The sequence below is a fragment of the Protopterus annectens genome, chromosome 13.part0, assembly GCF_019279795.1.
Source record: "Protopterus annectens isolate FY-2018-M chromosome 13.part0, PAN1.0, whole genome shotgun sequence".
Lineage (NCBI taxonomy): Eukaryota > Metazoa > Chordata > Ceratodontiformes > Protopteridae > Protopterus > Protopterus annectens.
This window is the reverse complement of record NC_056747.1, coordinates 284673100-284687054: the sequence shown is the minus strand read 5'-3', so window position 1 is coordinate 284687054 and position 13955 is coordinate 284673100. Positions and strand designations below refer to the sequence as shown.

At 44.9% G+C, this 13955-nt stretch overlaps 1 protein-coding gene across 1 annotated transcript in view; it reads left to right on the top strand.

The window, feature by feature from the left end:
- Positions 1 to 13955, top strand: part of ELL (elongation factor for RNA polymerase II) — a 1387197-nt gene that overhangs the window by 614594 nt on the left and 758648 nt on the right. The window contains exon 4 of the mRNA XM_044053846.1: positions 13690 to 13853. Coding sequence (XP_043909781.1) covers positions 13690 to 13853 — 164 coding nt within the window. The remainder of the gene's footprint in view (positions 1 to 13689; positions 13854 to 13955) is intronic.

The window sequence follows — 13955 nt, the reverse complement described above, 5'->3', positions numbered from 1 at the left end:
CGGAGCTACAGGCCCTCATGGCTGTGCAACCATTCATCATTTTCCATCAGGACAGGGTTTCCTTACGAACCAACCCTACCTTCATGACAAAGGTAATATCCAGTGTGGCTTTGAATCAGACTATTCATTTACCTACCTTTTATCAAAATCCACAGAACAAAGGGGAGAGGCTACTACACTCCTTGGATATTCACAGGCAACTTTGTTATTACTTGAACTCTTTGTGTCCTATGCTACAGGTGCTCAGGGAAAGGCTATTTCCAAACAGACTATTTCAAAATGGATAGCCCACTGCATACGCTTTTGTTGTTCATTTCATGGAAAATCAGTGCCTGGCTACATCAGATCCCACTCCACCAGGGCTACAGCTACCTCAACAGCTTTCCTCGGGGGGGGGGGGGGGGTCCCTACCAAGGACATTTTGGAAGCAGCTACTTGGAGTTCAGTGCACACTTTCACCAAGCACTACCACCTGCCACTATACTCAAAATCTAGAGCGGGCTTTGCCACAGCAGTCCTGCAGGGCATTCTAGCCCCTCCAAATTCCGCTTAGTACCAGCCACCCTTACTTAGCTTTGGGATTCTACCCAAGTGTGATGACTGCAGCTGTAGTACAGTTTTGTACCTACCATAAATGTAGATGTTCGAGTGCACATACAGCTGCAGTCCAGGTTACCCTCCCTCCATCCCCTCTTAGAACAGGGCTTATGACAAACACCCTTAACATACAACCTATTTGGGGTATTCCTTTATGGTGTATTTGCTTGCAACTACTGTTTTGATTTATCTACTTATGTATGTTTGCATAACATCATGTATTGCCTTCCTTTCTGGGGGCACCTGACATCTGGGGCAAGAAAAACTGAAGAAAATGGCGTTGGCTGCCTCTTTTATACCCCTGCCGCACTGACGTCAGGGAAGAAGCGACGACGACCGATGCCAGACCTAGACGTTGGAATTCGGCCGACGGCAGGATAACCCAAGTGTGATGACTGCAGCTGTATGTGCACTTGAACATCTACATTTATGGTACCAAAACTGTACTTTCCTCCTCCCTGGAATCTTAATTTTGTTTTGGAAAAAATGACTGTGGCTCCATTTTGAGCCTGCAGCTTCAGATTTCTTGCAGCATTGCTGTTGGAAGACTGTACTTTAGTTAGCCCTTATTTATGCCAGACGGGTGTCTGAGCTGCAAGCCCTTATGGCTTGTCCTCTTTTTTTTTTTTGGTGCTTCATAAGGACAGGGTGTCCTTGGGTACCAATCCTTTTATGCCCAAGGTGGTGAATGTGTTGTCCCTTAATCAGTCTGTTCGTTTGCCCACTTTTTTCCTTCTCTGCAATCTGCCAGTGAGAAGGTACTGCACATGCTGGATGTGCATAGACAACTCTGATCTTATTTGGATAAGGCTAAGACTTAGGAAATCTGATAAGCTTCTTGTTTCCTTTCATCCTAGATTCTTAGGATTAGCTGTATGCAAGCAAACTATTTCTTCTTGGATTTCAAAAGCTATTTATTTTTATTAGTACTTTCATGGCAAGAGCCTTCCTTATTCTATTAAGGCTCATTCTACTAGGGCTGTGGCTTCTTCTGGTGTTTTTTTTTTTTTCAAGGGGTTTGACACTAACTCTATTCTTGAGGCATCTATTTGGACTTTGTGCTTACATTTACCAAGTAGTACACATTGGGTGGAATCGCCACAGCTAGAGCTGGTTTTGCTAGGGCCATCTTTCATGACTTCCTAGAGGGCTATACTGGTCCTTCCTCAGTGTTTGCATGTTATGTAAACATACATAAGTAGATAAATCAAAACAGTAGTTGCAAGCAAATACACCAGCTATACTGGTCCTCCCAAGTTTCTTCTTGAGCTTTGACACTTCCCCGAATGTTATGGATACTGCAATAGTGAAATGAAAGGGCATAGTACAGCTGTGTAAAATATTACCATAATGATAGCTGTCCCCTTTGCTGCAATATTCACTCCCTCCTCCCCCTGGTCCATTTGCCTTCTGGATGTACTGGTTGCCTTTTTCTTTTCTTTGGACTGACATTTCTACAGGAGCTCTAATTTCTGAGGACAGTATGTCCGGATGTCACCTTTCTGCCCTATGCTATGCAAGGAGCATATCTGTGATGTGTAGCATACCTTAAAGCAACCTAAAGGGTTTGGTATACTGACCAGACGTTGGGCTGCCTTTGACAGGGGGACTCCTATTGTTATGAATACTGCAACAGTGAAGAGAAAGGCATTTATTGTTATGGTAAGATTTTAAACCACTGTACTGTCCTGTTACATAGCTTGCATTAATTCCGCTATGTTTGCAGGACTTCGAACAGTCACAGGACTGTCCAAATACGCTTTCTTTCGACTTTGCAATATGCTTTTTCCAAGTCCCAGGAATGCTTAGTTGAACTCTGTCCTCATTTCTACCTTCTCCACTGTCTGTCTCACTAAAAACATTGTATTCACTGCAACAAACCCATCAAACTGCTCATCTTAAGTTTTACTTTCTACTGTTGTGTGTACTCGTTTATCAGTCACCATGTCCTGCACTTTCATGCAGTGTGACTCCTGCTTGATACCATACCCATGTAATGACTTCAGTTGTAAATTTCATATTTGCTCTTGCGCATTGGCACTAGAATGCTTATTATAGGTTCACAGGTAGGTACTAGGCTAGTTGCAGTTGCGGGCCATTTTAAGCCTAATCAGTTTCTCTTTTGGTGCTTGAATTAACCTATTTCATTAGGTATAAGATTGGCCTTAGCCATTCTGTTGTTGATTATATACATTATCCCTAATGAGAATTACTGAGATCATACTCTATATAATTTGAAGGGATCCATGCATGTGATAAAGCATTTAGGAGTTTTTTCTGTCCATTAATAGTACACGGAGCAGTCCTGGGACAAATTTTCCATTTCTCATCTATGGATCCAAGTTGAGCTTGAAGATGGATAGGGATGGATTTTTTTGTGGCTGAGGAGTCTCTTCAGGTGCAGAGATATTTTCTACAAGTAATACCCGTCCCTGCAAAACTCTTCTATTGATGATGCAGAAGAGGTTCAGATCCCTAGAATGAGCATTTCTGATGCCATTTGACTTTCTGATGTGCAGTAGATCCATCAGTATGGGGCTGGACGATGCCTTGTATGCTAGACGTAGATCACTTTTTAGCAGCTTCTTCTATACGTAGTATAGAGACATTACTTTTAGTCTGTCCAGGAAGGGCATATAGTTTACGCCTTGTATCCTCTTAGAAATGTACATCTTTGGGCGTTCCTGTTCCATGTGTCTGGACAGATACTCAGGCCTACTGAGTGCTCAGTAAAGGGAGGCAATGACATCCCTAGAATTAGACACAATCCCTGTATTTTATAAGATGTGTAATGTAGAAGGTTTTTTTTGACAGTGGGCACACGGTTGAAAGTTAGTTCAGTGCTCACATCACTTCCCAAATCCCAAACCACTGGGTCAATTCTTAGGGGCATATTGTCAATGTGGTAGTTCCCTGGAGTAGATGACGTATCAAAAGATTTAGTATTGCATTTTTTGGCATTAGTTTTAGTCCATGATTTTGGCACTAGTTATTTGTATGGGATAAACCTTCCTACAGGATGACCAAGTCATTTGAGAATTCACTGACTGTTCCTATATTCAGTCGTCTGCAGACTTGATCAGCCAGAACCCTTTGGTATTGTCCTTTACTTCAGAGAAGCATCATTCTCCAGTCATGTGGATGTGATGTGTGTATATCATGATGAGTACCCTCAGGATTAATTTCTCTCTTAAATGATTGGGATGGGAGGGTGGCCTAATGGTTAAGGTGTTTGTTTTACAAACACAAGGTGCAGGGTTTGAGTCTCACAAGGGATAATTGGCTAGGCTTAAAATGGCTCACAAGGGCAGTTAGCTTAGTACTAATCTATGAACCTATGAACCCAACATCTTGATGATACCTGTCTGTCAGATGGGACAGAGGATTAAGGCTGTGAGCTATAGTTCCTGTGGTATAGGGTTTGATTCCCTCAATTCTCATCCGTCTACTGTTCCCCAGCAACTGAACATTGCTCCCTGCTTGCCCCCCAAAATAGGAGTGTGTGTTCAGTGAACCTGTTTGGTTAACAAAATGGGTATTATCTGTTGTGGCTTCATCTGAACCTGCCGCTTTCCCTAGCTATTGTTGCTCATAATCTTAGATACTTGTATACTCTTAAAATAACAAAGTAGTCATCCTGATGATATAAAGCATATAATATGCCCTGTTACGTTTTTTCATACTAGTTGCAGTATGTGGGCTATGTTTTTACATGGTACTTCTCTTGTGCTCTTTATTACAAGACAAGATGCACTTCTGTTATGCATTTTCCCATAGTTCAGCACAATGTGTTCTTTTTTTAAGTGCATTTTTATGAACTTAAATAGCCTTTGTAATTTGACAGTCAAGGATATTTTGAGTGTATGTCATCCTTTACAGTATATTTCTTAAGTCACTTTTTTCTATAAGGATTTTTAAACTAATCAGTGTTGCAAACCTGGGCTGCAAGAGTGATGTAATAAAACTAAGATGGATTTTGTTATCCTGTTCAGCAGTCTTATATGCTGTTAAAAATAACAGGCTTACCAGCACAGAAATCTGTTAATGGTGGTACGCTGAGGAGTAGATGATGTAATATTTCTGCTGCTGATTCTTGTAATGCATGTTCAGTCAGAGGGTTTTATAAGCTGTGTAACATGTAATCTACTGCACATTGATGTACAGCAGACCCACCACAAGCCAGATAATCAATTAAAAAGAAGTTATGTACTCACCATAACGTTCCATCTAAGTAGTTATACTTCATTGTTCTGCAACTTGTGGGTATACGGATCTGTATCTGATCTGAGCCGGCAACTTTTTTTCTAGCATCTGCTCCAAGCTCCTCCCCTTACCTATAATGCCCTACCATCTCCTATCTTCCCTCAGATCGAGTTTGCTGCAACTAAAAACATAAGCAGCTCAACCCAATGAACCAAACCTGAAAGGACAGGACAATGTCCGGGGGACGGAGGGAGGGAATGTTGCAGAAAAATGAAGTATAACTACTCAGATGGAACGTTATGGTGAGTACATAACTTCTTTATCTGAAGTAGTTAACTTAATTTCATCTGCAACCTATGGGACAGAGTCCCCAGCTGCTCCGATCCTGGGAGGCCCTTATGGAAGGATATTCCTGAGCACCGCAAAGCTAAAGAATGCTCTACCCCTCAAAATCAGATCTAATTTGTAATGGGAAATGAAGGTATGTGAATTGGCCCAGGTCGCTGCTGCACAAATATCATCCAGAGGCACCCTAGACCAAAAAGCAGCAGAGGTCGCCATGGACCTGGTAAGAGTGAGCCTTAACAGTACCAGGAGGAGGTAAACCTTTTGCTTTGTAGGCATGTGAAATACAAAGAGTGATCCATCTGGCCAAAGAAACTTTAGAAATAGCTTTTCCCATAAATGCTTTGGAAAAGGAAACAAACAATTGGTCAGTCTTACGGAAAGACTTTATTCTATGAAGATAAAAACGAAGCTGTCTATGAACAGCTAACAAATGGAGTTTGTATTCACCTTTATTTTGGAAGCTAGGAAAGAAAACGGGCAGATTAATGGACTGGTTTGTTTGCTTCAGATGCCACTTTAGGTAAGGAAGGATTAGTACGGAGGGAGACTCTATCCTTGTAGAAGACCAAATACGGAGGCACGGCAGACAGAGCTTGAAGCTCAGAAACCCTCCTAGCAGATGTAATGGCAGCAAGGAAAGCGGTCTTCCAGGACAAAAATTTCAAGTCCACCGAAACTGCAGGTTCGAAAGGAGGAGCCACCAATGCCTGTAAAACAAAAGTAAGGTCCTAAGGAGGCACTGAATCCTTGACAGGTGGACATAACAGAAAAGTACCTTTACGAAAAGCCTTGCACAGCCTAGAGGAGGCTAAGGCCATGTTGTCTTCAACGTGAAAACTGGAAATGGCTGCCAACTGTACTTTCACTGTGGAGGAACTAGCTCCTTGCTGAAAAATGCCAGACAAGAAATCCAACACCGCTGGAACAGGGGCTGTAAAGGGATCTATTTTTCTCTGTGAGGCCCAAATGGAAAAGCGCTGGCATTTACTGCAGTAAAGTTTCCTAGTGGAGTCTTTAAGAGAAGTGACCAGAATGGGTTTTACCGGGGATGAAAGACTGGGAGTCCTGGCAATTAACAGAACTGGAGCAACCAGGCTGTCAGCTTGAGGCTGCCCAGTTCGGGCGGACGTGCCCCCGACAGATGGGAGATTAGACTTGGGCAGGGATCCAGAACCCATGGGGGAGCTAAGAGATGAGACCAAAGGGATGGGAACCAAACCTGACGAGGTCAGAATGGGACAATGAGGATCACTTTGCACCGCAGTCAGAAAGCTTTCTGAAGAAACTTCGGAATGAGTGGCAATGGTGGATAAGCATACAGAAGTCTGGGGGCCAAGCATGGACTAGAGCATCTCTGGGAACTTCCCCTGATGAGGGAATCAGAGCAAAGAACTCCCTGCACTTCGCGTTGGAAGGAGATGCAAAGAGATCGCAGCAAGGCTGATCCCATACAAGGAAGATCTCTTCCGCTATTGACTGTTTCAGAGACCACTCGTACGGCATCAGAATGGCCCGACTTCTGTCCGCTAAAATGTTGGAGCACCCCGGGATGTGCGTTGCTATCAGAAACCGACCAGTGGAGATCGCCCATTCCCACACTCTCATGGCCTTGCGACATAGGGGATAGGATCTGGTTCCCCCCTGCTTGTTGATATACCAGACAACCGACATGTCTGACTGAATTGCAATCAATCCGAGAGGGAGGACAGTGTGAAAGGCTTCCAACGCTAAAAGCACTGCCGTCATCTCTAGTACATTTATGTGCAACTTGGTCTCTGACTGGGACCACGTGCCTTGGACTGTCCTTCCCAAACAGTGTCCCCCCCACCCGAGTTTGGATGCGTCCATGGTCAACTGTGGCTTGGACTGGGGATGACGCGAAGGGGCGTCCTTCTGGTATCTTCGGTGAACTTAACCACCAAAGAGACGTCCTGCAAACGTGACTGATCTTGATCGGAAATTCCATGGGTAGGTCTAGCCAAGACCATTGAACAGCCAGAGTCCATTGAAGAACCCGCATGTGAAGACTCGCACAAGGGAGAATCGATATGGCGGCAGCCATGGATCCCGGAGAACCTCGCTCGCCTTTGGAGAATTGGAGTTCGCTGTCTGAGCTATGTGGCACCTGAGGTGTAGGATCCTGTCTGGAGTTAAGAATACCTTCATCTGCAAAGTGTCTAGCCATGCCCCAACGAAGTCTAGAACTTGTACTGGTTGCAGTTGGGATTTCTGAACATTGACTGTAATTCCCAGTAGATCTGCCAACCGAATTAAATAATCTCAGGCCAGACACAAGTGATGCTTGTTGGGCGCAGCGAAGAGCCAGTCGTCCAGGTATGGAAACACCTGAATACTCTGAAACCTCAGGTGAGCCGCTATAACTGCCATTACCTTGGTGGAACACCCTGGGGGCTGTGGTGAGACCAAAGGGTAGGGCTCTGAACTGAAAATGAACGGCTCCCAGCTGGAAGCGCTGAAACCTCCTGGAGCTTGTGTATTTTAATGTGATAGTAAGCATCCTGGAGGTCTAACAAGTACATCCAGTTGCACTCTCTGAGATAAGGTAAAATTGACTGTAGGGTGACCATCCGGAAATTCTATTTGGCTACCAACAGGTTTAATGTTGACAGGTCTAGAATGGGCCTAAGGTCCCACGTCTTTTTTGGCACCAAAAAGAACCTTGAGTAGATGCCTGATCGGGGGGGACCTGTTCAATGGCTCGTTTGAGAAGCAGCTTTGAAACCTCTAGAGCTGCGGCCTCCCTGTGAGCGGGTGCAACATCCGGGAGGTGTTTGTAATATTTGGAGGGGCAACAAATGGGATGGAGTAACCTCTGGATATTATCTGTAAAACCCAGAGATCTGTCGTAATGGACTCCCATGCTGCTGGGTGTAAGGACAATCTTCCCCCGACTGCCTCCAGAGTAGGCCATTCGGGCAACCCCTCAGGGCTGCTGACCGGTTCTGTCAGAAAAAGGTTCCCTAGACCCAATATTCCTGGAACCCCCTCTACCTCTGGGTCGACTTCGATCCTGTCCCCCTCTGCCCCTGGGGGAATAGTTGTCCTGAGAATCCCGGGAAAACGGAGATTTTCGGAACCACATCTTCTTCTGCCCTCTTTGATTCCTAGAGAAGGACCGCTGAGGGTTAGAGAAGCGGATCCCGATGGCAGACGAAGTCTTCCCATCCTTTTTGCTCTGGACAAGTGTCACGTACTGTCTTCCCAAAAAGGGAAGAACCGTCGTAGGGTGCGTTGATAAATGACGCCAGAAAGGGTCCGCTAACTGATGCAACCTGAGCCGGGCATGATGCCTCATGGCTATGCCTGTCCCAGCCGCCCTAGCTGCTCCTTCTGTGGCATGGGAAAGGAGTCGCAAAGACACTAGGGGCGACGGTGATAAAGACACTGGGGGCGACTCAGCGAATTCTGAAGCAAGGTCTCGCCGAAGCCGAATCACATGTGCCAAATAATTCAGCGCACGGATTGAAAAGGTCGCTGAGGAATAGACACGCTTCCCAAACCTATCCACCGACCTGGACTCCTTGTCTGGAGGGTGGACTGAGGAACTCTCTTGTGCTAGTTCCTTCTTTGTGGCTGCTGCAACCAACATAGCATTAACTGGGGCTCCTTTCGACCAAGGTTGTATGTCGGAAGGGGGAGATAAAATCTTGTCAGGGCATTTGGGGATGGGCTCTCTGGTGTCAGGCTCTTTCCATGCCCTCGTGGTGATGTCCGCCAAGGGGTCCGCTGGCTGGGGGCACCCAGGAAGTAGATGGGCCCATGCCAAAGGCCTTCAGGAACACTGACTCATCCCCAGAAGGTTTTGGGGCTGACCGACCCTCCCCTCTGGCGGAGGATCTCCATAATTTCTCTGAAGGAGACGTCTTCGGGAGGTGACCTGGGAGAACCTTCTCCTTCATCTAAGTCGGTGTCCGTAGTGAGGGACTTAGGGGAGTCCAAGTGCCTCCTTTTGCACTTGCGCTTACGGTGACCCTCTTCAGTGGGACTCTTAGAAGGGGCTTCGTGAGCCGCAAGGGTTTCCTCAGGGAAATTAACCTGGGGATCCTCTGACATGGGCTGTCCCTGAGACAGGATGAAGGGAGTAGTAGCCAAATCCAGGGGGGCCTGGGTGGTATCCGAGGGGATGGGCTGGGGTCTCGATCCCTGGGAGAGAACCCTCTCCACGACTTCGAAGGCCGAGGGAGAGCGGACCGCCTTAGCACCCAGTAAGGAAGATGCCCTCCCCAGATCTGAAGCAGGGACCAGAGCCGAAGCCAAGGTAGCCTGAGGTCCGAGGCAACAGATCGGATCCGAAAAGGTTGGAGCCAAAGAATCCATTCCCTTGGGTCCGACTCCCTGTCCGCGGCTCCGAGAGTCACTCCGATCCAAGGAACTCAAGGTAACAGCCAGAGTTAGAGGTTGGAGGAACTGTTGGTGCCGAGCTACCAGCTCTGAAAAAACCTCTGATCCAAGAGCCCCGAAGCACGGATCGGGGAAGGAGAGATAGGGTGGAAAAGAGGCATGGAGGTCCCTCTTCAGAGGGAGAGGGGCCTGGCAAGACTCCCATTTGAATGAATCTCTGCATTATCTTGTCCATGTCCGATAGGCTCCGAGTCGACCTCGAAGAGGCCACCGACTCAGATCTGGCTGATCTGCGCAATGGGGAAGAAGGCCTCGGGTCTGAATGTTCCAACGGCTCCGGTGAGAAACGAGGAAACCATAGCCGTGGAGAAACAGGTCTCATGGTCTTAGAAGGGGGACTAAGAAAGAGCTCCCTGTCTGGGGATCTCTAGCGATGCCTGGCCTTTCTCTTCTCCCTATCCTCTCTGTGCCTTTCTTTATCTTTTTCTTTCTCCTTGTCTGCCACACTGACTTTAGATTTGTCTTTAGAAGACCCATCACCAGAAGAAGTGGGAGGTTGAGTCCTTGTCTGGGTGGGAGGTAGAACACTAGAGACGGAGTCCGAGGCAGATTCCAGCATGGCAGCAGGGAGAAGGCCTTTGGCTACTAACTTGGCCTTCTAATCCCTAAGGGCCCTTGGATTGAAACCAGAACAGATAGCACATTGCGTGGACAAATGTGCCACTCCCAAACAAATCACACACACATTGTGACCATCAGCTGGGGAGAGCTTATGGCCACACTCTGTACATTTTTTGAAAACAGGCTTCGGCTGATCAGCCATAGTCCTTCATCCAAAAGTACAAACGCTAACTACCAGAAAAAAAAAACACAAACACAGGTAGGGGAAAGGCAGGCCTAACTACTACTCTCTGCAAAACTTTTTTTTTTTTTTGACACCGATGAACAAGCGAGACACTAAACAAGGGGAGGAAGGGAAAATATTCACTCAAACACACACTAGATACAAGAAATAATACCACTTACTATCCTTGAGCTCAGAGCAAAGGAGACCATGATGCACACTACCGGCACGGCAAACGAGGTCTGTTTTTTTTATGCCAGCTTGCTGAATGAGTGAAAACTGTTTGTTTTGATTAGTCTTTGGGGTTTTGAAGTTATTCCAGTTGTGTCTGTACTGTATTAAAACATGGTTAGAGGTTAATCACTGGCCAATCAGTGTGCAGTATTTTTTAGTCCGTTTTATAAAAGTTGTATGTTCAGCACTTGACAAACAACCTTTTTAAATCCTTAAACATAATTGGTCAAACTGCAGAAAACATTTGGCCGCTAATTATACATAAAGCCTGATTTAAAAAAAAAAAAAAAATGAAGTCATATCACTAAAAGTTTTTCTTATAAACTTCATAATCCTGCCTGTAAACTACCGGATTGAACCTATCAGAATAGTTGCCAAATGCCAGATATTTTAACCTCTGTCAGATTGAATGAATGCGCAAATAGGCAAGTCTTAGTTTCAGCAGTGCCTAAATAAAATCTTTGTGTAATATCAGTACGTTGCCCGTTCGATTCTCAGAGCGTCTTCTGTGTGGCGACATGCGTGAATGGGCGTTCCTTCGCTGAAGGTTGTGCGTTAGGCTCGGCAAGCCAGAACGTAAAAATCTACTGCCAATCATTAGCGGACCGGAGTTCCGCTGTGGCGACCCCTAACCGGGAAAAGCCGAAAGACACAAACAAACATACTACTAGTGTAACGGTCTGGGTTAGTTCATGGTGTCATTTTGTCAGAGTAATACTGTCCAGTCATCGTAGTCGAGTACTTAATTGCCACAGAAGCAGTAGATTGCGATTGTACCTGTGCAATGCAGAGCAAAATTTCCTAGCTCCAGACCAGCCAGAAAGTGCCACAGTGTTAAATGTTGCTTTTTGAAAATGGTTTTAAAATACTATGTATTACTTCTCAGTTGCTGTAAAGGGCAGTACAAAACGTCACAGCTGTACTCAGAAATGCCCATCTTGTCACAGCCTCAGTTACAGAAGTTTGGTTATTAAAGTGTGTGCTCCACTGATAAAAACAAAATGTAGCCTAGCACTGTGGCATGCTAGGATAAACTCTGACCTGGACAACTGGAGGTCAAACTGTGGCTTTGTTACTGGAAGAACTGGGCAGTGGATTTGGAAGAAAACAGTCATCTACTCACCCAAATTCTGGGATGAGGAGATGTGGCTCCTGCTCGGTCAGTTCACCAGTGCAAGTGGATGCTTGCAGAATGGCCATTTACCATGGCAGCTTAGGTTCGTCTTTCCAAATCTGATGATGATTCTCATGGTGTATGTAAGAGCATGTACATATCAGAGGAGAGACTTGAGACACTGAGGTGATGTCACTTCTACATCAGCACCCAGTGGTTGTATTTGGGCAATCAGAGTTAGGACTTTTAAACTTCCATAGCTTGCACCCATTGATGCAGGCTACTGGGTGGAAGGAGTGCCCATCTGCTAAGGATTGATGGATAGGTTGCTGTTAAAGTCCCTGTCAGTGGGGGAAGCCAGACTCTACTAGCTGATTGGACAGGGCTTCCAAGCTCTGATCAGGGAGATAATGGATATGATGTCTGTGGCCCCAGTATGTTGAGTAAGCCAAGACTGGCTGGGTTGAAAAGCACCCTCCTCTGCTCCCTCTGCTGTATGCATATTGATGGTTAGGGACCAGATGAAGACATAGTGCTTTCATGGCTGCATAGATGACAATACCCTGTCCCACCTGATAGGTTCTGTATTTATACTTTGGATGCCTAGTACAGTGGAATAAATGGACTCACATCTAATAAGGGGGATGCTTGATGACTTGCAGGGAAAGGGATAAAAAGGTCCTAGAAAAAATGCAGAACAGTGTGTTAGTTTCATTCAGGGGAGTACTCCATTGCCACATGTTTTGCAGAGCTAGTTAAATGGGTGTGTGCATGCTTCACAAATGTAGAGAGTCAGAGAGAGACCCATCAGTACACATTCACTGAATTTTGCCTGCCCATTTCTAAAAGAGCAAAATGTAACATGTTCCACTATAAACAAAGGATAACTGATTGTTTAAAAAAAAAAAAAAAAAAGTGTGTTTATATATAGAATTTGAAATAAAATTAAAAAGAGAGAGATTTTGCTAGGCACAGTAGTACCTGCCACAGTGGGTATTATAGAGAGAGAATTTGCCTTACAATGGTAGGGAGGAGGTTCTGGTGCTGCATCCAGCCTCAGCAGCCTGTTATGTCTCTAATGCCCAGAGTGTCCGGTATTATTGTATAGATAAGCAACATACTTTGGGGCATTACCAGTTAGGACAGTTTGACTTGTTTTCTTATTGGCTGTCTGAGCCGTAAGTACAGTATTCTCACACAGCTGTGTGTTTAGGTAGGGAAACATTATTGCATAGGCTACTGCGGTATTAAAATAGTTTTTCTGTGCAATGCAAGTTGTTAATGCAAGTTTTGTTTCAGTGCTTCTAGGAAGTTTGTAACTCGATGGAGCTATTCCCTCATTACTTGTATTTCTTGCATGTTGTAGAACTGTGTGTGTGTGTGTGTGTGTGTGTGTGTGTGTGTGTGTGTGTGTGTGTGTAACATGCAAGCCATGCGCAATGATACCAATTGTAGTGCTGTTGAAATGTGAAGATTTGGCTAAAATGCATTAACCACCGTATAAAACAAGAGTACTGCTATACAAGTTCTTGGTCGGCAGAAAAAAGAAGTAAACATATTGGGAGATTAGAATGCAAATGAAGAACTTGGCTTTTGGGGGGGTGCACCGTTTGCTAATACAAATGTTCATATGTTTAAACAAACTTTATGGTTTTCTCATTTTGGTATGGGTAAATTGTGAGGTTTGGCACTTAAATAGCCCTTTTTGTTAACTAGTCCATACAACTGACCATTGTAAAGCACTTTTTGGTAAATTGTTAAAAGTATGCCTTTTTTATAGAATTTTGTTGCCTGTAGTAAAATGACTGTTCTACATTTTCCCTCTGCACAAATGTAAAGAAATGTACCTTTTTTCTTGCATTTTTTCAGGATGCAACTGATAATGTGGATTGTCCTTTAAAAACTGTAGACTGATTGTAACTTTAGCAAAGTGGAAGTACTTTATTTTTTTTTAACAACTTGGTGTTTTCCACCTCTTTGTCTGCAGCAGTGGCGATGTGCAGCTGGACTGTTTGGGAAGTATACAGGATAAAATTACTGTATGTGCCACTGATGACTCTTACCAGAAAGCCAGACAGAGTATGGCACAGGCTGAGGAGGAGACACGTAGTAGAAGTGCAATAGTCATCAAACCTGGTGGCAGATACTTGGGTAAGAACTTTAAAAGAATAAATGCTACAGCTTTTACCCAGTGCTGTGCCTGACTTGTCAGCTGGGCAACTTTAGTGTGAAGATATAGCCCACAAAAAATGT